This window comes from Pelodiscus sinensis, chromosome 32, assembly GCF_052426305.1.
Source record: "Pelodiscus sinensis isolate ZL-2025 chromosome 32, ASM5242630v1, whole genome shotgun sequence".
NCBI classification, from domain to species: domain Eukaryota; kingdom Metazoa; phylum Chordata; order Testudines; family Trionychidae; genus Pelodiscus; species Pelodiscus sinensis.
In genome coordinates this window covers 2,491,468-2,514,944 of record NC_143083.1, presented here as the reverse complement: position 1 = coordinate 2,514,944, position 23,477 = coordinate 2,491,468, and the positions used below count along the sequence as shown (strand labels likewise).

The window sequence follows — 23,477 nt, the reverse complement described above, 5'->3', positions numbered from 1 at the left end:
CACCAGGCCCCCCCCACTGCCACTCACCACCGCCTAACACCAGGCCCGCCCCCCCACTGCCGCTCACTACCGCCTAACACCAGGCCCCCCCCACTGCCACTCACCACCGCCTAACACTAGGCCCGCCCCCCCCACTGCCGCTCACTACCGCCTAACACCAGGCCCGCCCCCCCACTGCCGCTCACTACCGCCTAACACCAGGCCCCCCCCACTGCCGCTCACTACCGTCTAACACCAGGCCCCCCCCACTGCCACTCACCACCGCCTAACACCAGGCCCCCCCCACTGCCACTCACCACCACCTAACACCAGGCCCCCCCCACTGCCGCTCACCACCGCCTAACACCAGCCCCCCCCACTGCCACTCACCACCGCCTAACACCAGGCTCCCCCCCCACTGCCGCTCACCACCGCCTAACACCAGGCCCCCCCCCCACTGCCACTCACCACCGCCTAACACCAGGCCCCCCCCACTGCCGCTCACCACCGCCTAACACCAGCCCCCCCCCCCCCCACTGCCGCTCACCACCGCCTAACACCAGGCTCCCCCCCCACTGCCGCTCACCACCGCCTAACACCAGGCTCCCCCCACTTCCACTCACCACCGCCTAACACCAGCCCCCCCCACTGCCGCTCACTACTGCCTAACACCAGGCCCCCCCCACTGCCGCTCACCACCGCCTAACACCAGGCCCCCCCACTGCCTCTCACCATCGCCTAACACCAGGCCCCCCCCCACTGCTGCTCACCACCGCCTAACACCAGGCCACCCCCCACTGCCGCTCACCACCGCCTAACACCAGCCCCCCCCACTGCCACTCACCACCGCCTAACACCAGGCCCGCCTCCCTCGTGCCCTCTCACGACTGCCAAACACCAGGCCCGCCTCCCTCGTGCCCTCTCACGACTGCCAAACACCAGGCCCGCCTCCCTCGTGCCCTCTCACCACTACCAAACACCAGGCCTGCCTCTCTCATGCCCTCTCAATACCACCAAACACCATGCCTGCTCCTCCCCCCACAACCGTTCCCCCCCACGCCCACTCACCACCACGACACACCAGGCACGCCTCCCTTGCGCCCTCTCACCACTGCCGAACACTGAGCTTGCTTCTCCCACTGTCCCCATGAATATCCCCCAAGAGACTCAAAGCCCCAGGACACGAGTTGAGCTGGGGAGGACCCCTGGCGATAGGGTGTCTGGAAAGGGGGTCCTCTTGAGGGGGGTCCCTGGCGAGGGGGTTTCTGGGGCGGATCCCTGGCTCTGCAGAAGTGACTTCATCAGACCAGGAAGTATAAATCCAGCAGCAACGTATAGGTGCCCCCTCCCCCCATCGTCTTTGCCACCCGCACAAGCCGGGCCATGCTGCCGTGGCCCCGCCGCGCTCTGCCCCCGCGGTCAGAAGGCCATTGCACAGGCTGAGTGGGTCGCTGGGTAGTGGGCAGGGCCACAGGATGATTAATGGGACAGGACTCCTGTCCAGTAACAAGGCGTCCCGCCTTCCTCTTCCGCTAAAGGACAAGGGTTGTGTGAACACGCGTGCATGGTTGTGTGTACATGGGTGTGTGTGTGCATGCATGGGAGTATGCGTGTATGGGGTGTGCATGCATGGTTGTGTGCGTGTGCAGTCCAGCCCACTGGACTGGGGTGTTCTCAAACTCAACCACCAAGCAATCTACTCCCCTCTGAGTCCTGCCCATGTTTCTCGATAGGGTGCAAGAGGCAGAACCCCCTGCTCTCCATGGGGTGTCTAAACTACATGGCTCCATCGATTAGATTAGGCTGATCAGCAAAGGGAAATGAAGCCCATGATTTAAATGATTTAAATAATCGTGGCTGTTTGTCGGCTCAGTGCGCTAGTCTGGATGCTCCAGCGCCGACCTGAAAGCCCTTTATTGACCTCCCCGTTATGCCTCGTAGGCGATTATTTAAATCGCGGCTTCATTTCCCTTTGCCGAACAAACAAATCTACATGGCTCTGTCGATGGAGCCATGGAGTTTAGACGTACCCATGGAGATCAACCCAGGGCCATGCGCAATAGCCTGCTCGGCCACTCAGCTGTGGCTAGCAAGCCACCGCTTTTCCTCTGGACATGCCCATCACTCCTCGGAAACACCCGCAGCGACACAGGGCTCAGTCGTGGCTAAAGTGCGGCTGCCTCTGGAGTGCAACAAAGCAGCTGCTTAACAGCGCACGGCAACAGTACTCAAGGGTATAGTCGGGAAGTGGAGAATTTCAGATCCTGAAACTCATCCGCGTGCTGGGCTTCCAAAACGCACCCTGAGGTCCTTAATAAGCATAGCAGGCCAGCAAGGACTTCCTGGACTTGCATTGACCAACACTGACCTGCACCCACCAGCCCGCCGTGCACCGTTCTGGGGCCGACTCAGAGGTCCCCAGCCACAAGCAGAGCAAGCTGTGGCTCCGATTTCCAAGTGTGCAGGCATGCCTGGTGGCTGCGCCAGCACGTGGCCGTGGAAAGCCTCCTCTGACGCCTGTGACAGGAGAGTCCGTATGGCTCTGCCGGCCCGGTTCTTGGGACTCATGGCCCAGAGATGTCAGATGTGTGAATGGCCCCTGGGAACGCGCAGCATCCGCCCGCTGCTCAGAGAGTGCCCAGCCCTGCGGCAGCGGCAGAACGAGCGATTCTGGCGAGGCGGAGCGTGCCGGCTGGGTCCCCAAGACACACCTCGGAGAGGGGGCTGTGCAGCTGTTAGCCCGGGAGGAGTGAAAATCTCCCACTTTGCCCAGGGCAGTCCAGCCGGACGAGGGAAAGGACCCAGACGTCATTCGAGTTAAGGGGCTGGGCCAGAAGCCTTTTCCGGAAACCTCAGCGGGGAGCCCTGGGAACTCAGCGACAACGTGCTGCTTAAACGGGGCAGCAGGCTCGTCCCTCCGCAGGCTTTGGCTGCGCTCGGGGAGGGGAATGAAGGTGACTTTCAGCATCTCTGCACCTGGGGGGCAGTTCAGGGGCTTGTCCAGCCCCGGGGGTCATCAGAGCAGCTCGACGGCTTTTCCTGACGCAGGGTTTCCCAGCGTGGGGCTGGAGGGCCGTGCCCCCAACTCACCCCTGCCCCAGGGGCTGCAAGCCAGGTCTGCTCTGGGACCTCTTCAGGGACTCTAAGCAACACACGGGGAGAACCTCCGAGGCCCCCGGGAATCCCTCTGCATATTCCTATCCATGCAACCAATCGCCTTCCTTCCCCACTCTGCCTGTGCCCAGGGACCCCCCAGCTCGGTGGTCTCTTCCCAGCCCCGCCCAGGGACCCCCCAGCTCGGTGGTCTCTTCCCAGCCCCGCCCAGGGACCCCCCAGCTCGGTGGTCTCTTCCCAGCCCCGCCCAGGGACCCCCAGCTCGGTGGTCTCTTCCCAGCCCCGCCCAGGGACCCCCCAGCTCGGTGGTCTCTTCCCAGCCCGGCCCAGGGACCCCCCAGCTCGGTGGTCTCTTCCCAGCCCGGCCCAGGGACCCCCCCAGCTCGGTGGTCTCTTCCCAGCCCCGCCCAGGGTCCCCCCAGCTCGGTGGTCTCTTCCCAGCCCGGCCCAGGGACCCCCCAGCTCGGTGGTCTCTTCCCAGCCCGGCCCAGGGACCCCCCCAGCTCGGTGGTCTCTTCCCAGCCCCGCCCAGGGTCCCCCCAGCTCGGTGGTCTCTTCCCAGTCCCGCCCAGGGTCCCCCCAGCTCGGTGGTCTCTTCCCAGCCCCGCCCAGGGTCCCCCCAGCTCGGTGGTCTCTTCCCAGCCCCGCCCAGGGTCCCCCCAGCTCGGTGGACTCTTCCCAGCCCCGCCCAGGGTCCCCCCAGCTCGGTGGACTCTTCCCAGCCCCGCCCAGGGTCCCCCCAGCTCGGTGGTCTCTTCCCAGCCCCGCCCAGGGACCCCCCCCAGCTCGGTGGTCTCTTCCCAGCCCGGCCCAGGGACCCCCCCAGCTCGGTGGTCTCTTCCCAGCCCGGCCCAGGGACCCCCCAGCTCGGTGGTCTCTTCCCAGCCCGGCCCAGGGACCCCCCCAGCTCGGTGGTCTCTTCCCAGCCCGGCCCAGGGACCCCCCAGCTCGGTGGTCTCTTCCCAGCCCGGCCCAGGGACCCCCCCAGCTCGGTGGTCTCTTCCCAGCCCCGCTCAGGGACTCCCCCAGCTCAGTGGTCTCTTCCCAGCCCCGCCCAGGGAACCCCAGCTCGGTGGTCTCTTCCCAGCCCCGCTCAGGGACCCCCCAGCTCGGTGGTCTCTTCCCAGCCCCGCCCAGGGACCCCCCCAGCTCGGTGGTCTCTTCCCAGCCCGGCCCAGGGACCCACCAGCTCGGTGGTCTCTTCCCAGCCCGGCCCAGGGACCCCCCCAGCTCGGTGGTCTCTTCCCAGCCCCGCTCAGGGACCCCCCCAGCTCGGTGGTCTCTTCCCAGCCCCGCCCAGGGAACCCCAGCTCGGTGGTCTCTTCCCAGCCCCGCTCAGGGACCCCCCAGCTCGGTGGTCTCTTCCCAGCCCCGCCCAGGGACCCCCCAGCTCGGTGGTCTCTTCCCAGCCCCGCCCAGGGACCCCCCCAGCTCGGTGGTCTCTTCCCAGCCCCGCTCAGGGACCCCCCCAGCTCAGTGGTCTCTTCCCAGCCCCGCCCAGGGAACCCCAGCTCGGTGGTCTCTTCCCAGCCCCGCTCAGGGACCCCCCAGCTCGGTGGTCTCTTCCCAGCCCCGCCCAGGGACCCCCCCAGCTCGGTGGTCTCTTCCCAGCCCGGCCCAGGGACCCCCCAGCTCGGTGGTCTCTTCCCAGCCCGGCCCAGGGACCCCCCCAGCTCGGTGGTCTCTTCCCAGCCCCGCTCAGGGACCCCCCCAGCTCGGTGGTCTCTTCCCAGCCCCGCCCAGGGAACCCCAGCTCGGTGGTCTCTTCCCAGCCCCGCCCAGGGACCCCCCAGCTCGGTGGTCTCTTCCCAGCCCCGCCCAGGGACCCCCCAGCTCGGTGGTCTCTTCCCAGCCCCGCCCAGGGACCCCCCAGCTCGGTGGTCTCTTCCCAGCCCCGCCCAGGGTCCCCCCAGCTCGGAGGTCTCTTCCCAGCCCCGCCCAGGGACCCCCCAGCTCGGTGGTCTCTTCCCAGCCCCGCCCAGGGACCCCCCAGCTCGGTGGTCTCTCTCTCACGCCCTTGGCTGATGGGTGGGTGCCAAGAAGCTCTTGGGAGGAGCCACGGCCGTGCCCTTCCAGGGAGCCGTGCTCGGGGCACCCCACATGTAGACGGGGGACCCGTGGTTCTGCCGCTGACGTGGGAGGCCTGAATTCCTGACTCCATGTGCCGCGGCTCCCTGAGCGTGCCCCATGGCCGGGACGGGGGAGGCGGGAGCCATCTGGAGCCGCCAGCTCAAGCTGCTCCATTACAGCTGCCCTCTAAGCACCGTCCCGGCCGGAGACTCGGCAGCAGACGGTCTCCAGCCAGGCCCCCCTGCCCCCCACAGCCTGGCTCCTGCCCGGGGCTCACCGTCTGGTCCGTGAGAGGCGGCAGGACAATGGTCTTCTCCATGGTGTTCATCACCAGCTTCCAGAGCTCCTTGAGCACCCGCTTCAGCACCGTCTTCTCGCAGATCTTGGCGAAGAGCGTCAGGCTGGGGAGAGACGCGGCGAGGGAGGGAGGGAGGGAGGGGCTCACACCTGCGCCCCCGCGCTCCCGGCGCCCCTTCGCCCCATCCCCCCGCGCTCCCGACACCCCTTCACCCCATCCCCCTGCGCTCCCAACGCCCCTTCACCCCATCCCCCTGCGCTCCCAACGCCCCTTCACCCCATCCCCCCGCGCTCCCGGCGCCCCTTCGCCCCATCCCCCCGCGCTCCCAGCGCCCCTTCGCCCCATCCCCCCTCGCTCCCGACACCCCTTCACCCCATCCCCCCGCGCCCCTTCGCCCCATCCCCCCGCGCTCCCGGCGCCCCTTCACCCCATCCCCCCGCGCTCCCGACACCCCTTCACCCCATCCCCCTGCGCTCCCAACGCCCCTTCACCCCATCCCCCCGCGCTCCCGGCGCCCCTTCGCCCCATCCCCCCGCGCTCCCAGCGCCCCTTCGCCCCATCCCCCCTCGCTCCCGGCGCCCCTTCGCCCCATCCCCCCGCGCTCCCGGCGCCCCTTCGCCCCATCCCCCCGCGCTCCCAACGCCCCTTAGCCCCATCCCCCCGCACTCCCGGCGCCCCTTCGCCCCATCCCCCCGCGCTCCCGACACCCCTTCACCCCATCCCCCTGCGCTCCCAACGCCCCTTCACCCCATCCCCCTGCGCTCCCAACGCCCCTTCACCCCATCCCCCCGCGCTCCCAGCATCCCTTCACCCCATCCCCACGCGCTCCCGACGCCCCTTCGCCCCATCCCCCCGCGCTCCCGACATCCTTTCACCCCATCCCCCCGTGCTCCCGACGCCCCTTCGCCCCATCCTCCCGCGCTCCCGGCATCCCTTCACCCCATCCCCCCGCGCTCCCGACGCCCCTTCGCCCCATCCCCCCGCGCTCCAGGCGCCCCTTCACCCCATCCCCCTGTGCTCCCGACACCCCTTCACCCCATCCCCCCGCGCTCCCGGCATCCCTTCACCCCATCCCCCCGCGCTCCCGGCGCCCCTTCACCCCATCCCCCCGCGCTCCCGGCGCCCCTTCGCACCATCCCCCCGCGCTCCCAACGCCCCTTAGCCCCATCCCCCCGCACTCCCGGCGCCCCTTCGCCCCATCCCCCCGCGCTCCCGACACCCCTTCACCCCATCCCCCCACGCCCCTTCGCCCCATCCCCCCGCGCTCCCGGCGCCCCTTCACCCCATCCCCCTGCGCTCCCAACGCCCCTTCACCCCATCCCCCTGCGCTCCCAACGCCCCTTCACCCCATCCCCCCGCCCTCCCGACGCCCCTTCGCCCCATCCCCCCGCGCTCCCGACATCCTTTCACCCCATCCCCCCGTGCTCCCGACGCCCCTTCGCCCCATCCTCCCGCGCTCCCGGCATCCCTTCACCCCATCCCCCCGCGCTCCCGACGCCCCTTCGCCCCATCCCCCCGCGCTCCAAGCGCCCCTTCACCCCATCCCCCTGTGCTCCCAACACCCCTTCACCCCATCCCCCCGCGCTCCCGGCATCCCTTCACCCCATCCCCCCGCGCTCCCGGCGCCCCTTCACCCCATCCCCCCGCGCTCCCGGCGCCCCTTCGCACCATCCCCCCGCGCTCCCGGCGCCCCTTTGCCCCATCCCCCCGCGCTCCCAACGCCCCTTTGCCCCATCCCCCCGCGCTCCCGGCGCCCCTTCCCCCATCCCCCCGCGCTCCCGGCGCCCCTTCACCCTATCCCCCCGCGCTCCCGGCGCCCCTTCGCCCCATCCCCCCGCGCTCCCGACATCCTTTCACCCCATCCCCCCGTGCTCCCGACGCCCCTTCGCCCCATCCTCCCGCGCTCCCGGCATCCCTTCACCCCATCCCCCCGCGCTCCCGACGCCCCTTCGCCCCATCCCCCCGCGCTCCCAGCGCCCCTTCACCCCATCCCCCTGTGCTCCCGACACCCCTTCACCCCATCCCCCCGCGCTCCCGGCATCCCTTCACCCCATCCCCCCGCGCTCCCGGCGCCCCTTCGCCCCATCCCCCCGCGCTCCCGACGCCCCTTCACCCCATCCCCCCGCGCTCCCGACACCCCTTCACCCCATCCCCCCGCGCTCCCGGCGCCCCTTCCCCCATCCCCCCGCGCTCCCGGCGCCCCTTCCCCCATACCCCCGCGCTCCCGGCACCCCTTCGCCCCATCCCCCCGCGCTCCCGGCGCCCCTTTGCCCCATCCCCCCGCGCTCCCGACATCCCTTCGCCCCATCCCCCCGTGCTCCCGACGCCCCTTCGCCCCATCCTCCCGCGCTCCCGGCATCCCTTCACCCCATCCCCCCGCGCTCCCGACGCCCCTTCGCCCCATCCCCCCGCGCTCCCGGCATCCCTTCACCCCATCCCCCCGTGCTCCCGACGCCCCTTCGCCCCATCCTCCCGCGCTCCCGGCATCCCTTCACCCCATCCCCCCGCGCTCCCGACGCCCCTTCGCCCCATCCCCCCGCGCTCCCAGCGCCCCTTCACCCCATCCCCCTGTGCTCCCGACACCCCTTCACCCCATCCCCCCGCGCTCCCGGCATCCCTTCACCCCATCCCCCCGCGCTCCCGGCGCCCCTTCACCCCATCCCCCCGCGCTCCCGGCGCCCCTTCGCACCATCCCCCCACGCTCCCGGCGCCCCTTTGCCCCATCCCCCCGCGCTCCCGACGCCCCTTCACCCCATCCCCCCACGCTCCCAACGCCCCTTCGCCCCATCCCCCCGCGCTCCCGGCGCCCCTTCGCCCCATCCCCCCGCGCTCCCGACATCCTTTCACCCCATCCCCCCGTGCTCCCAACGCCCCTTCGCCCCATCCCCCCGCGCTCCCGGCGCCCCTTCCCCCATCCCCCCGCGCTCCCGGCGCCCCTTCGCCCCATCCCCCCGCGCTCCCGGCGCCCCTTCGCCCCATCCCCCCGCGCTCCCAACGCCCCTTCACCCCATCCCCCCGCGCTCCCAGCGCCCCTTCGCCCCTTTACCCCATCCCCTCGCGCTCCCAACGCCCCTTCACCCCATCCGCCCGCGCTCCCGACGCCCCTTCGCCCCATCCCCCCACGCTCCCAGCGCCCCTTCGCCCCTTCACCCCATTCCCCCGCGCTCCCGGCATCCCTTCACCCCATCCCCCTGCGCTCCCGACACCCCTTCGCCCCATCCCCCCGCACTCCCGACGCCCCTTCACCCCATCCCCCCGCGCTCCCGGCACCCCTTCGCCCCATCCCCCCGCGCTCCCGGGGCCCCTTCACTCCATCCCCCCGCGCTCCCGACGCCCCTTCACCCCATCCCCCCGCGCTCCCGGCATCCCTTCACCCCAACCCCCCGCGCTCCCGACGCCCCTTCGCCCCATCCCCCCGCGCTCCTGGCATCCCTTCACCCCATCCCCCCGCGCTCCCGACGCCCCTTCACCCCATCCCCCCGCGCTCCCGGCGCCCCTTCGCACCATTCCCCCGCGCTCCCGGCGCCCCTTCACCCCATCCCCCCGCGCTCCTGGCATCCCTTCACCCCATCCCCCCGCGCTCCCGACGCCCCTTCACCCCATCCCCCCGCGCTCCCGGCGCCCCTTCGCACCATTCCCCCGCGCTCCCGGCGCCCCTTCGCACCATCCCCCCGCGCTCCCGGCGCCCCTTCACCCCATCCCCCCGCGCTCCTGGCGCCCCTTTGCCCCATCCCCCCGCGCTCCCAACGCCCCTTCCCCCATCCCCCCGCGCTCCCGGCACCCCTTCACCCCATCCCCCCGCGCTCCTGGCGCCCCTTTGCCCCATCCCCCCGCGCTCCCAACGCCCCTTCCCCCATTCCCCCGCGCTCCCGGCGCCCCTTCGCCCCATCCCCCCGCGCTCCCGACATCCCTTCGCCCCATCCCCCCGCGCTCCCGGCGCCCCTTCATCCCATCCCCCCGCGCTCCCAGCGCCCCTTCGCCCCTTCACCCGATCCCCCCGCGCTCCCGACATCCCTTCGCCCCATCTCCCCGCGCTCCCGGCGCCCCTTCGCCCCATCCCCCCGCGCTCCCGACATCCCTTCGCCCCATCCCCCCGCGCTCCCGGCGCCCCTTCGCCCCATCCCCCCGCGCTCCCGACATCCCTTCGCCCCATCCCCCCGCGCTCCCGGCGCCCCTTCGCCCCATCCCCCCGCGCTCCCAACGCCCCTTCATCCCATCCCCCCGCGCTCCCAACGCCCCTTCACCCCATCCCCCCGCGCTCCCGACGCCCCTTCACCCCATCCCCCCGTGCTCCCGACGCCCCTTCACCCCCATCTGCCCGCGCTCCCGACGCCCCTTCACACTCCCAATGCGCCTCCGCCCCCAATGCTCCTGAAGCCCCTTCACACCCACCGCTCCCAACGCCCCTTCATATTCCCATGCTCCCGACACCCTTTCACCCTCCAGAAGCCCCTTCACACTCCCAATGCGCCTCCCCCCGCGCTCCCAACACCCCTTTACACCCCCAATGCACCCTTGTTCCTGACACCTGTTCACACCCCCCCAAGCTCCTGAGATCCCTTCACACCCCCGCAATGCCCCATGCTCCCAACGCCCCTTCACACCCCCACACTCCACACCCCCAATACCTGCTATGTCTCCAGCCCTGCCCCCCTCCCCACAGCCCGTACCATCCCCCTGTGCTCCAGCCCTGCCCCCCTCCCCACAGCCCGTACCATCCCCCTGTGCTCCAGCCCTGCCCCCCCTCCCCAGAGCCCGTACCATCCCCCTGTGCTCCAGCCCTGCCTCCCCTCCCCACAGCCCGTACCATCCCCCTGTGCTCCAGCTCTGCCGCCCCTCCCCTCAGCCCGTACCATCCCCCTGTGCTCCAGCCCTGCCTCCCCTCCCCACAGCCCGTACCATCCCCCTGTGCTCCAGCTCTGCCGCCCCTCCCCACAGCCCGTACCATCCCCCTGTGCTCCAGCCCTGCCGCCCCTCCCCACAGCCCGTACCATCCCCCTGTGCTCCAGCCCTGCCGCCCCTCCCCTCAGCCCGTACCATCCCCCTGTGCTCCAGCCCTGCCTCCCCTCCCCACAGCCCGTACCATCCCCTTGTGCTCCAGCCCTGCCGCCCTCCCCACAGCCCGTACCATCCCCCTGTGCTCCAGCCCTGCCGCCCTCCCCACAGCCCGTACCATCCCCCTGTGCTCCAGCCCTGCCGCCCCTCCCCTCAGCCCGTACCATCCCCCTGTGCTCCAGCCCTGCCGCCCTCCCCACAGCCCGTACCATCCCCCTGTGCTCCAGCCCTGCCGCCCCTCCCCTCAGCCCATACCATCCCCCTGTGCTCCAGCCCTGCCGCCCCTCCCCTCAGCCCGTACCATCCCCCTGTGCTCCAGCCCTGCCGCCCTCCCCTCAGCCCGTACCATCCCCCTGTGCTCCAGCCCTGCCGCCCCTCCCCTCAGCCCGTACCATCCCCCTGTGCTCCAGCCCTGCCGCCCCTCCCCTCAGCCCGTACCATCCCCCTGTGCTCCAGCCCTGCCTCCCCTCCCCACAGCCCGTACCATCCCCCTGTGCTCCAGCCCTGCCGCCCCTCCCCTCAGCCCGTACCATCCCCCTGTGCTCCAGCCCTGCCCCCCCTCCCCTCAGCCCGTACCATCCCCCTGTGCTCCAGCCCTGCCGCCCCTCCCCTCAGCCCGTACCATCCCCCTGTGCTCCAGCCCTGCCTCCCCCTCCCCACAGCCCGTACCATCCCCCTGTGCTCCAGCCCTGCCGCCCCTCCCCACAGCCCGTACCATCCCCCTGTGCTCCAGCCCTGCCCCCCTCCCCACAGCCCGTACCATCCCCCTGTGCTCCAGCCCTGACCCCCCTCCCCTCAGCCCGTACCATCCCCCTGTGCTCCAGCCCTGCCTCCCCTCCCCACAGCCCGTACCATCCCCTTGTGCTCCAGCCCTGCCTCCCCTCCCCACAGCCCGTACCATCCCCCTGTGCTCCAGCCCTGCCCCCCTCCCCTCAGCCCGTACCATCCCCTGTGCTCCAGCCCTGCCGCCCCTCCCCACAGCCCGTACCATCCCCCTGTGCTCCAGCCCTGCCTCCCCTCCCCACAGCCCGTACCATCCCCCTGTGCTCCAGCCCTGCCCCCCTCCCCACAGCCCGTACCATCCCCCTGTGCTCCAGCCCTGCCCCCCCTCCCCTCAGCCCGTACCATCCCCCTGTGCTCCAGCCCTGCCTCCCCCTCCCCACAGCCCGTACCATCCCCCTGTGCTCCAGCCCTGCCCCCCTCCCCACAGCCCGTACCATCCCCTGTGCTCCAGCCCTGCCGCCCCTCCCCACAGCCCGTACCACCCCCTGTGCTCCAGCCCTGCCGCCCCTCCCCAAAGCCCGTACCATCCCCCTGTGCTCCAGCCCTGCCTCCCCCTCCCCACAGCCCGTACCATCCCCCTGTGCTCCAGCCCTGCCCCCCTCCCCACAGCCCGTACCATCCCCCTGTGCTCCAGCCCTGCCCCCCTCCCCACAGCCCGTACCATCCCCCTGTGCTCCAGCCCTGCCCCCCCTCCCCTCAGCCCGTACCATCCCCCTGTGCTCCAGCCCTGCCCCCCCTCCCCACAGCCCGTACCATCCCCCTGTGCTCCAGCCCTGCCTCCCCCTCCCCACAGCCCGTACCATCCCCCTGTGCTCCAGCCCTGCCCCCCCTCCCCTCAGCCCGTACCATCCCCCTGTGCTCCAGCCCTGCCCCCCCTCCCCTCAGCCCGTACCATCCCCCTGTGCTCCAACCCTGCCTCCCCTCCCCACAGCCCGTACCATCCCCCTGTGCTCCAGCCCTGCCTCCCCCTCCCCACAGCCCGTACCATCCCCCTGTGCTCCAACCCTGCCTCCCCTCCCCACAGCCCGTACCATCCCCCTGTGCTCCAACCCTGCCCCCCTCCCCACAGCCCGTACCATCCCCCTGTGCTCCAGCCCTGCCTCCCCCTCCCCACAGCCCGTACCATCCCCCTGTGCTCCAACCCTGCCTCCCCTCCCCACAGCCCGTACCATCCCCCTGTGCTCCAACCCTGCCCCCCTCCCCACAGCCCGTACCATCCCCCTGTGCTCCAGCCCTGCCTCCCCTCCCCACAGCCCGTACCATCCCCCTGTGCTCCAGCCCTGCCCCCCTCCCCACAGCCCGTACCATCCCCCTGTGCTCCAGCCCTGCCTCCCCCTCCCCACAGCCCGTACCATCCCCCTGTGCTCCAGCCCTGCCCCCCTCCCCACAGCCCGTACCATCCCCCTGTGCTCCAGCCCTGCCGCCCCTCCCCACAGCCCGTACCATCCCCTGTGCTCCAGCCCTGCCGCCCCTCCCCACAGCCCGTACCATCCCCTGTGCTCCAGCCCTGCCTCCCCCTCCCCACAGCCCGTACCATCCCCCTGTGCTCCAGCCCTGCCGCCCCTCCCCACAGCCCGTACCACCCCCTGTGCTCCAGCCCTGCCGCCCCTCCCCACAGCCCGTACCATCCCCTGTGCTCCAGCCCTGCCTCCCCCTCCCCACAGCCCGTACCATCCCCCTGTGCTCCAGCCCTGCCCCCCTCCCCACAGCCCGTACCATCCCCCTGTGCTCCAGCCCTGCCGCCCCTCCCCACAGCCCGTACCATCCCCCTGTGCTCCAGCCCTGCCTCCCCTCCCCACAGCCCGTACCATCCCCCTGTGCTCCAGCCCTGCCTCCCCTCCCCTCAGCCCGTACCATCCCCCTGTGCTCCAGCCCTGCCCCCCTCCCCACAGCCCGTACCATCCCCCTGTGCTCCAGCCCTGCCGCCCTCCCCACAGCCCGTACCATCCCCCTGTGCTCCAGCCCTGCCCCCCTCCCCACAGCCCGTACCATCCCCCTGTGCTCCAGCCCTGCCCCCCTCCCCACAGCCCGTACCATCCCCCTGTGCTCCAGCCCTGCCCCCCTCCCCACAGCCCGTACCATCCCCCTGTGCTCCAGCCCTGCCGCCCTCCCCACAGCCCGTACCATCCCCCTGTGCTCCAGCCCTGCCCCCCTCCCCACAGCCCGTACCATCCCCCTGTGCTCCAGCCCTGCCGCCCTCCCCACAGCCCGTACCACCCCCCTGTGCTCCAGCCCTGCCTCCCCTCCCCACAGCCCGTACCATCCCCCTGTGCTCCAGCCCTGCCTCCCCTCCCCACAGCCCGTACCATCCCCCTGTGCTCCAGCCCTGCCCCCCTCCCCACAGCCCGTACCATCCCCCTGTGCTCCAGCCCTGCCTCCCCTCCCCTCAGCCCGTACCATCCCCCTGTGCTCCAGCCCTGCCCCCCTCCCCACAGCCCGTACCATCCCCCTGTGCTCCAGCCCTGCCCCCCTCCCCTCAGCCCGTACCATCCCCTGTGCTCCAGCCCTGCCGCCCCTCCCCACAGCCCGTACCATCCCCCTGTGCTCCAGCCCTGCCGCCCCTCCCCACAGCCCGTACCATCCCCCTGTGCTCCAGCCCTGCCCCCCTCCCCACAGCCCGTACCATCCCCCCTGTGCTCCAGCCCTGCCCCCCTCCCCACAGCCCGTACCATCCCCCTGTGCTCCAGCCCTGCCCCCCTCCCCACAGCCCGTACCATCCCCCTGTGCTCCAGCCCTGCCCCCCTCCCCTCAGCCCGTACCATCCCCCTGTGCTCCAGCCCTGCCGCCCCTCCCCACAGCCCGTACCATCCCCCTGTGCTCCAGCCCTGCCCCCCCTCCCCTCAGCCCGTACCATCCCCCTGTGCTCCAGCCCTGCCTCCCCTCCCCACAGCCCGTACCATCCCCCTGTGCTCCAGCCCTGCCGCCCCTCCCCTCAGCCCGTACCATCCCCCTGTGCTCCAGCCCTGCCTCCCCTCCCCACAGCCCGTACCATCCCCCTGTGCTCCAGCCCTGCCTCCCCTCCCCACAGCCCGTACCATCCCCTTGTGCTCCAGCCCTGCCTCCCCTCCCCTCAGCCCGTACCATCCCCCTGTGCTCCAGCCCTGCCCCCCTCCCCACAGCCCGTACCATCCCCCTGTGCTCCAGCCCTGCCTCCCCTCCCCACAGCCCGTACCATCCCCCTGTGCTCCAGCCCTGCCTCCCCTCCCCACAGCCCGTACCATCCCCCTGTGCTCCAGCCCTGCCCCCCTCCCCACAGCCCGTACCATCCCCCTGTGCTCCAGCCCTGCCCCCCTCCCCTCAGCCCGTACCATCCCCTGTGCTCCAGCCCTGCCGCCCCTCCCCACAGCCCGTACCATCCCCCTGTGCTCCAGCCCTGCCCCCCCTCCCCTCAGCCCGTACCATCCCCCTGTGCTCCAGCCCTGCCCCCCTCCCCACAGCCCGTACCATCCCCCTGTGCTCCAGCCCTGCCCCCCCTCCCCTCAGCCCGTACCATCCCCCTGTGCTCCAGCCCTGCCCCCCTCCCCACAGCCCGTACCATCCCCCTGTGCTCCAGCCCTGCCGCCCCTCCCCACAGCCCGTACCATCCCCCTGTGCTCCAGCCCTGCCTCCCCTCCCCACAGCCCGTACCATCCCCCTGTGCTCCAGCCCTGCCGCCCCTCCCCACAGCCCGTACCATCCCCCCTGTGCTCCAGCCCTGCCGCCCCTCCCCACAGCCCGTACCATCCCCCTGTGCTCCAGCCCTGCCTCCCCTCCCCACAGCCCGTACCATCCCCCTGTGCTCCAGCCCTGCCCCCCCTCCCCTCAGCCCGTACCATCCCCTTGTGCTCCAGCCCTGCCTCCCCTCCCCACAGCCCGTACCATCCCCCTGTGCTCCAGCCCTGCCGCCCCTCCCCACAGCCCGTACCATCCCCCTGTGCTCCAGCCCTGCCCCCCTCCCCACAGCCCGTACCATCCCCCTGTGCTCCAGCCCTGCCCCCCCTCCCCTCAGCCCGTACCATCCCCCTGTGCTCCAGCCCTGCCGCCCCTCCCCACAGCCCGTACCATCCCCCTGTGCTCCAGCCCTGCCTCCCCTCCCCACAGCCCGTACCATCCCCCTGTGCTCCAGCCCTGCCCCCCTCCCCACAGCCCGTACCACCCCCTGTGCTCCAGCCCTGCCTCCCCCTCCCCACAGCCCGTACCATCCCTCTGTGCTCCAGCCCTGCCCCCCTCCCCACAGCCCGTACCATCCCTCTGTGCTCCAGCCCTGCCCCCCTCCCCACAGCCCGTACCATCCCCCTGTGCTCCAGCCCTGCCTCCCCTCCCCAGAGCCCGTACCATCCCCCTGTGCTCCAGCCCTGCCCCCCTCCCCACAGCCCGTACCATCCCCCTGTGCTCCCGCCCTGCCCCCCTCCCCACAGCCCGTACCATCCCCCTGTGCTCCAGCCCTGCCTCCCCTCCCCTCAGCCCGTACCATCCCCCTGTGCTCCAGCCCTGCCTCCCCTCCCCTCAGCCCGTACCATCCCCCTGTGCTCCAGCCCTGCCTCCCCTCCCCACAGCCCGTACCATCCCCCTGTGCTCCAGCCCTGCCCCCCTCCCCACAGCCCGTACCATCCCCCTGTGCTCCAGCCCTGCCGCCCCTCCCCACAGCCCGTACCATCCCCCTGTGCTCCAGCCCTGCCGCCCCTCCCCACAGCCCGTACCACCCCCTGTGCTCCAGCCCTGCCCCCCCTCCCCTCAGCCCGTACCATCCCCCTGTGCTCCAGCCCTGCCGCCCCTCCCCACAGCCCGTACCATCCCCCTGTGCTCCAGCCCTCCCTCCCCTCCCCTCAGCCCGTACCATCCCCCTGTGCTCCAGCCCTGCCTCCCCTCCCCTCAGCCCGTACCATCCCCCTGTGCTCCAGCCCTGCCGCCCCTCCCCACAGCCCGTACCATCCCCCTGTGCTCCAGCCCTGCCTCCCCTCCCCACAGCCCGTACCATCCCCTTGTGCTCCAGCCCTGCCCCCCCTCCCCTCAGCCCGTACCATCCCCCTGTGCTCCAGCCCTGCCCCCCTCCCCACAGCCCGTACCATCCCCCTGTGCTCCAGCCCTGCCGCCCCTCCCCACAGCCCGTACCATCCCCCTGTGCTCCAGCCCTGCCCCCCTCCCCACAGCCCGTACCACCCCCCTGTGCTCCAGCCCTGCCTCCCCTCCCCACAGCCCGTACCATCCCCCTGTGCTCCAGCCCTGCCTCCCCCTCCCCACAGCCCGTACCATCCCCCTGTGCTCCAGCCCTGCCTCCCCTCCCCTCAGCCCGTACCATCCCCCTGTGCTCCAGCCCTGCCCCCCTCCCCACAGCCCGTACCATCCCCCTGTGCTCCAGCCCTGCCGCCCCTCCCCACAGCCCGTACCATCCCCCTGTGCTCCAGCCCTGCCACCCCTCCCCACAGCCCGTACCATCCCCCTGTGCTCCAGCCCTGCCCCCCTCCCCTCAGCCCGTACCATCCCCCTGTGCTCCAGCCCTGCCGCCCCTCCCCACAGCCCGTACCACCCCCTGTGCTCCAGCCCTGCCCCCCCTCCCCTCAGCCCGTACCATCCCCCTGTGCTCCAGCCCTGCCCCCCTCCCCACAGCCCGTACCATCCCCCTGTGCTCCAGCCCTGCCCCCCTCCCCACAGCCCGTACCATCCCCCTGTGCTCCAGCCCTGCCCCCCTCCCCAGCCCACACTCACTTGCTGTCCAGTAGGTCCATGATGGGCTGCAGGACGTTGTCGGCGTCCTGGGCGACGCTGCTGCAGGTGCTGGCGGGGACGTTCCCGGTGCCCTTCACCTGGCTCAGGATGTCGCCCATCTGCTTCACGCACTCCTCAATGTGGGGCTGGAAACTAGGGATGTTCCAAGTCGGGAATCGACTCATCGAGGAGCCGCCGCAAACCGTAGCGGTTCCGCGACGATTCCTCAGGCCCCGGGGCAAGGCCGGCAGCCAAAGCGCTCCCGCCCCACTCCCGGGGAGCCCCCTCCCCGCAGTGTGACCTTCGGCCCTCATCCCCCGAAGCACCACACCCGGAGCGTCCGTGCACGGCGGAGTGGGGCCCACCCTGCGCCTTGCACTCCCCCGCCACCCCGCAAGGCCCTGCTCCCCTCCACCCCACGCACCTGGTGGCAAAAACTCGGCTGAGCTCATCCAGGACGTTGTTGAGTTTCACCTGCAGCTCCTTCAGGATGTCGCTGGCCTCAGCGTCCAGCTGCAGGGGATGTGCCTGGTTAGCAGCCGGCCCCAGGAGCCCGTGGGCCCCAGAACACACCCAGAGGCTCTGGGGAGCAGGGACCGAGTCCTTCCTGGGTAGGAGCCGTCACAAAGGCCAGGCAGGGCGAGAGCAGTAGCCGCCTGTGGCTGGTGGCTTGCTGGCAGCCTGCCAGGTCACTCCCAGCACCACGACGCCGCACCCCTGCGACGCCTGGGGCCCCGCAGCCCCCCACCGGGGGGGGCCCATCCGCCTGGGACGTACCACTGCACAGCCGCACGAGAGGGCCAGCGTGTGGAGACCTTCCCCTCAAAGCTGCAGGGACAGGGCAGGGCACCGGGTACAAACCTCCTTCCCCCCCATGGCTTCAAACATCTTCTCCAGCTGCACCCGGAGCTGCTGGATGTTGTTCATCAGGATACAGGGCTAGAGGGGAGCAGAGGGAGAGGCAGTGAGTGTGGGGAGCTCGCACCCCACTGGCTGCACCCCCGCATGGCCAGACCTGCTGCCCCAAGCCCACTCGCCGGGGGAGGGGGAGGGTCCCCACAGCGCTCTGCCTGAAGCCCCCACACGTGTGCGAGTGTGAACGGGCAAACCCTGCGCCGGGGGGAGGGGTCACAGCCCGCGTGGGTGGGGCTTTCCACCCCTCCCCCCATCTCAGCGGAGAGGGGGCAAGGCTCATTTGCCTCCTCTGGGGGGCAACAGCCACAGTAGCCACCTGCCAAGGGACCGAACGGCCAGACGGACACTGCGCTGCGAGCGGCTCCTCTGGCGCTGGGGGGCCTGGTACCCCCAGGGAGTCAGCCCCGGAGCAGAACGGGGGATGGTCCCAGCTGGGGAGTCCCCGGCGGGAGGGGGAGGGGCCTTTCCCAGGAGGGTTTCTTGGCCCACGTGACTCGACGGGGGGGGGAGGGGCAACGGCCCGAGCCAGCAGCTTTCCCCCGGTACCAGAATTGGGCCTGCCCCTCGCCAGAGCCCACTTGGCACGATTGCAGGTGCCTGTCTCACGGGTGAGCGAGGGAGCTCTGTGCGTGGGAGAGGGAGACACGCTGGCCCACGTGCGGCCGCACGGGAGTGTGAGCGTGCGCCCGTGGGCAAGGGCCCTGTGCACCCTGTGTCTGGCCCCGCTCCCCCCCCGGGAGGGTGGGGCTGGGATCCGGCTGCAGACCCAGAGCGCCCCGTCCCCTGGGGGGTATGGATGGGGTGGGCTTTGGTTCTGCCCACTGTCGAGACAGGGGCCTGCTGCCAAGTTCTGAGGCTGGTGGGGACCCAAAGTGTCCCAGGGGTTTGGCTCCAGCCGGGGGGTTCGGTCTGCTCTCAGACATGGGGCCAGGGCCAGGTGCCCTCCCGAGTGGCTTGTAAAGAGCAGAGACTGGGCCTTTCCAGGCAGTCGCCCAAGAAGAGAGAGAGGCGGAAGGATGCAGACAGCCCTGGCCCAGAGATGTGGGGCGGCCACGACAGAGGGACCCTGCCAACCGGGAGGCAAGAGGGCAAGGCGGGGGAGGGGATACGTCACCACTTTCTCCTTCTCCTTGGAGCAGTAGGAGGCGAAGTCCTTGGAGATGATCTCGGCGTACTGCAGCAGCACGTTGCTGATGGTCTGCAGGCAGGGCGGGGTGGGGAGCATGGAGCAGGCAGGGGAGCCGGAAGGGGCAAGAGAACGGGGAAGGCACAAGGCTGTGAAATCCGGATTCGGGCCGAAATGAGCTGCCCGAAGGTGGCTCTGGGGCTACGAAGCTGCAAGTCGACCAAAACGGCGCCTGCTTGGTGTCAGTGCTGGGCAGAGGGGTGGCTGCCGGGGGGGCACTGCCCCCCATTCCCACCTGTGGCTCCCCAGCTCCTGGGGACCCAAGACATGACGTGAGCCTGGAAAATCCCGCTCCCTGCCCTCACCCCGCCTAGGAGCTGGACTCCGGTGTGGCAGGAGGCACTTTCTCCAGCCGTGTTCCTCCCCAGCCCCCACGCCCCCGGGCCCCGTGGCTGCCCCTGGGGGCCCGGACGGGAGTGCACGGCACAGCTCTTTGGTCCAGGCTGAGCCTCCCGCGCTGAAGTCCCTGCTCTGCCCATCGCAAACCTGCAGCACTTCACTAATCCGGGAGCGAGATCACAGGGTCTGCCAGGGGCCAGAATCCCCTTTGTGTACAACGCAGCCCAGTCCTCCCCCTTCCCTTCTGCCCCACCGGGGCACGGCAGGGCCGGGGCACCCCTCGGGCTCCAGCCGGGTTAGCGCCATCCCCACCCACGCAGCACTTGGGCGCACGGACGACCGGACGGGAGGCAGCGGATGCTGCTCCAGCCGAGGCCTGGCCCTTCCTAAGCTGGGTAGTCCCAGCCGTTCCGGAGTGAGGCTCCCGGCAGCGTAGGACGGGGTGGCTGCGGCAGGGCCATGTTGGGCCCAGACGGTTCCCCGGCCCCGGGGGCCCCCTACCTTGGCAAACCTCCGCATGTAGTGCCCGACGATCTGCGGGTCGGGGCACTCCAGCTTCTTGATGATCTCAAAGCTCTGGTTGAGCTGGGAGAAGACGTCCACCACGGAGCAGGAGAAGAGCGCGTGCTCCGAGGTTTGCTGGAACTGCAGCAGGGAGCAGAGGGGAGAGAGCGGGTTATTCTCCGGCGCAGCGCTACAAGTCCCAGAGGCGGCTGCTGCGCTGCCTTTACGCTCTGCCTGCATCTGAGCGTGTGGGGAAGGCGGGGGAGTATGCATGGGGAAACCGAGGCACGGAGCGGCGCTATGCCTGGCTCAAGGTCACACAGGAATGACTAGAACTCAGGAGTCCAGGCTTCTCTTGGCCGTGCCTGCTGCTGCCCGATTCAAGCCGGAGGATCAGAAGTCGCCTGGAGAGAGGGTGTCCGGCAGCAAGTCTGGGGCTGCTCTGCCTGGGGGGGTGGAGGGGTCTGTTGGTCTCAAACCACACGTGACCTGAGTGTGACATCTGCTCAGGGGACAGCCTGGGTCAGCTCTCTTCTCCCTCTCCAGCTGTCGCTGGTTTGCCGAGGTGCCTATCGCATGGCATGGGGGGCTGGCTGGCTTCCCGCCCCACGGGGCCGAGGTGCCTATCGCATGGCATGGGGGGCTGGCTGGCTTCCCGCCCCACGGGGCCGAGGTGCCTATCGCATGGCATGGGGGGCTGGCTGGCTTCCCGCCCCACGGGGCCGAGGTGCCTATCGCATGGCATGGGGGGCTGGCTGGCTTCCCGCCCCACGGGGCCGAGGTGCCTATCGCATGGCATGGGGGGCTGGCTGGCTTCCCGCCCCCCGGGGCCGAGGTGCCTATCGCATGGCATGGGGGGCTGGCTGGCTTCCCGCCCCACAGGGCCGAGGTGCCTATCGCATGGCATGGGGGGCTGGCTGGCTTCCCGCCCCACGGGGCCGAGGTGCCTATCGCATGGCATGGGGGGCTGGCTGGCTTCCCGCCCCACGGGGCCGAGGTGCCTATCGCATGGCATGGGGGGCTGGCTGGCTTCCCGCCCCACGGGGCCGAGGTGCCTATCGCATGGCATGGGGGGCTGGCTGGCTTCCCGCCCCACGGGGCCGAGGTGCCTATCGCATGGCATGGGGGGCTGGCTGGCTTCCCGCCCCACGGGCCAGAGGTCTGCTGGCACTGGTGGGTGACTGGCTGTTTCAGACGCGCGTGCTCCACCCAGCCCATGGTTCGCGCAGGGGGGCCGAGCGCTCCGTACAGGCCTGGGGGCTGCATGCACAAGCCCTGCTGGGACTGGCGGGCCGGACGTGGGGCTTGCTCACCCCGGTGGACACCCCAGGGCTCTATGCCCACAGCCAGGCTCCTAGAAGGGAGCCCCAGAGGCTGGGCGAGACTGGCCCGTCCCCTGGTTGGAGGATTCCCCCCGGGCGGGGTGAAAGTCATTTCAAACTCTCCCTAGGATGGGGGCCTGACTGCGGGCCCGGAAGGGGCGAGGCCTCGGCTGCACGGGGCAGGCCTGGGGGCTGGACTCCCCCAGCCGGCATGTCAGTGAGCCCGGACCATGTGCTCAGGGGCTCCAGCGGGCATTTCAAGGGCCCAGGGCTCCAGCGGGCATTTCAAGGGCCCAGGGCTCCAGCGGGCATTTCAAGGGCCCAGGGCTCCAGCGGGCATTTCAAGGGCTCAGGGCTCCAGCGGGCATTTCAAGGGCTCAGGGGCTCCAGCGGGCATTTCAAGGGCCCAGGGCTCCAGCGGGCATTTCAAGGGCCCAGGGCTCCAGCCGCTGCTGCAGTAGAGGCCACTGGGCCCTTTTAAATTACCAGACCCCAGGGCAGCTCGCCCCTCCTCCCTGCCCCCCTCTTGCCCTCCCCGCCAGGGCCCTGACCCCTCCCCCTCGCCCCCCACTGCCCCTCCCTCTCCCCTCGTCAGCTCTGCCAATAGGATCCAGCTGCGTTGCTGCAGCAGTACTTTAACATCACTGCGCCCCCCCCCGCCCCCCCCACCCCTGCCCTGGCAGCACGTTCACGTTGGTGGTGAGTGGGCTGCACTTCTAACCAGTACAGCACACTGGCCCGTCTGACCCACACCGGCCCGTCTGACCCACACCGGCCCCACTGGCCCACACCGGCCTGTCCGACCCACACCGGCCCGTCTGACCCACACCGGCCCCACTGGCCCACACCGGCCCGTCTGACCCACACCGGCCCCACTGGCCCACACCGGCCCATCCGACCCACACCGGCCCCACTGGCCCACACCGGCCCATCCGACCCACACCGGCCTGTCTGACCCACACCGGCCCATCCGACCCACACCGGCCTGTCTGACCCACACCGGCCCCACTGGCCCACACCGGCCCGTCTGACCCACACTGGCCCATCCAACCCACACCGGCCCCACTGGCCCACACCGGCCCATCCGACCCACACCGGCCCCACTGGCCCACACCGGCCCATCCGACCCACACCGGCCTGTCTGACCCACACCGGCCCCACTGGCCCACACCGGCCCGTCCGACCCACACCGGCCCCACTGGCCCACACCGGCCCATCCGACCCACACCGGCCCGTCTGACCCACACTGGCCCGTCTGACCCACACTGGCCCCACTGGCCCACACCGGCCCATCTGACCCACACCGGCCCCACTGGCTCACATTGGCCCGTCCGACCCACACCGGCCCGTCCGACACACACTGGCCCCACTGGCCCATACCAGCCCATCCAACCCACACCAGCCTGTCTGACCCACACTGGCCCCACCGGCCCACACTGACCCACACTGGCCCGTCTGGCCCCCACTGATCTGTCCAGCCCACACCAACCTGTCCGGCCCATCTGGCCCACGCTGGCGTACACCAGCCTGTACCGGCCCGCACCAGCCCACTTTCACCTCTGCCTCCAGGTCACTTGTCGGCGCTATACCCTACCCCATCCTTCTTGTCCCGCTCCAGCGCACCATGCAGGAAATCCCGGGACACCTCCTCGTTTTCATCCAGCCACTGAATAACGAACGGCTCAAACCAGCTGGAAGAGACAGAGAGGGGTGAGGAGGTGGCAGGCGGCGGGGTGGGGTGGGGTGGCCAGGCCGTGCTGCGCTGACGCGCCCGCGAGCCCCCGCGGAGGGAAGTCGGGTTGGTCGGCTGCGCGGTGCAGTCCCTGTGCAGCCTGCCCTGCACGGCACCTGGCCCGCCCGGCGAGAAGAGGGATTCCCAGCCCGTCTGCTGCCATTATCCAGGGCTGGATCCGGCATTTGCTTCATTGGCTTCCAATCCATCCATCCGGCTTCTCCTCTCCCCCCCTTGCCACAGGCCCCCACTTCCCCCCAGCCAGGAGGTGCCTGCCTGCCCCTCTGCCCCTGGGACTGCCCCCGCTTTCGCCCTGGCCCCAGCCCCTGCCCCGCCTCTTCTCCTGAGCACATCCGCGCCCCTCGCTTCCACCTGCGCACCATCCCCAGCGGCAGGGCACTGGCAGGGAGGGGGAGGAGCTGGCACCGGTGGGCAACAGGTCCTGGGGGGAGTGGGGAGAGGGGGAGCCTGGCTGTGGGTCACAGAGTCGGCACC

General features: G+C 71.0%; 1 protein-coding gene across 1 annotated transcript in view; it reads right to left on the bottom strand.

The window, feature by feature from the left end:
• The window catches only part of UNC13A (unc-13 homolog A), a 109,208-nt gene that overhangs the window by 18,805 nt on the left and 66,926 nt on the right, over positions 1-23,477 (bottom strand). Inside the window, exons 30-36 of the mRNA XM_075903263.2 lie at positions 22,845-22,941; positions 19,926-20,069; positions 19,014-19,097; positions 17,846-17,923; positions 17,409-17,497; positions 16,985-17,137; positions 5,441-5,564 (exon numbers count right to left, since the gene is read on the bottom strand). Of these exons, the coding sequence (XP_075759378.1) occupies positions 5,441-5,564; positions 16,985-17,137; positions 17,409-17,497; positions 17,846-17,923; positions 19,014-19,097; positions 19,926-20,069; positions 22,845-22,941 (769 nt within the window). The remainder of the gene's footprint in view (positions 1-5,440; positions 5,565-16,984; positions 17,138-17,408; positions 17,498-17,845; positions 17,924-19,013; positions 19,098-19,925; positions 20,070-22,844; positions 22,942-23,477) is intronic.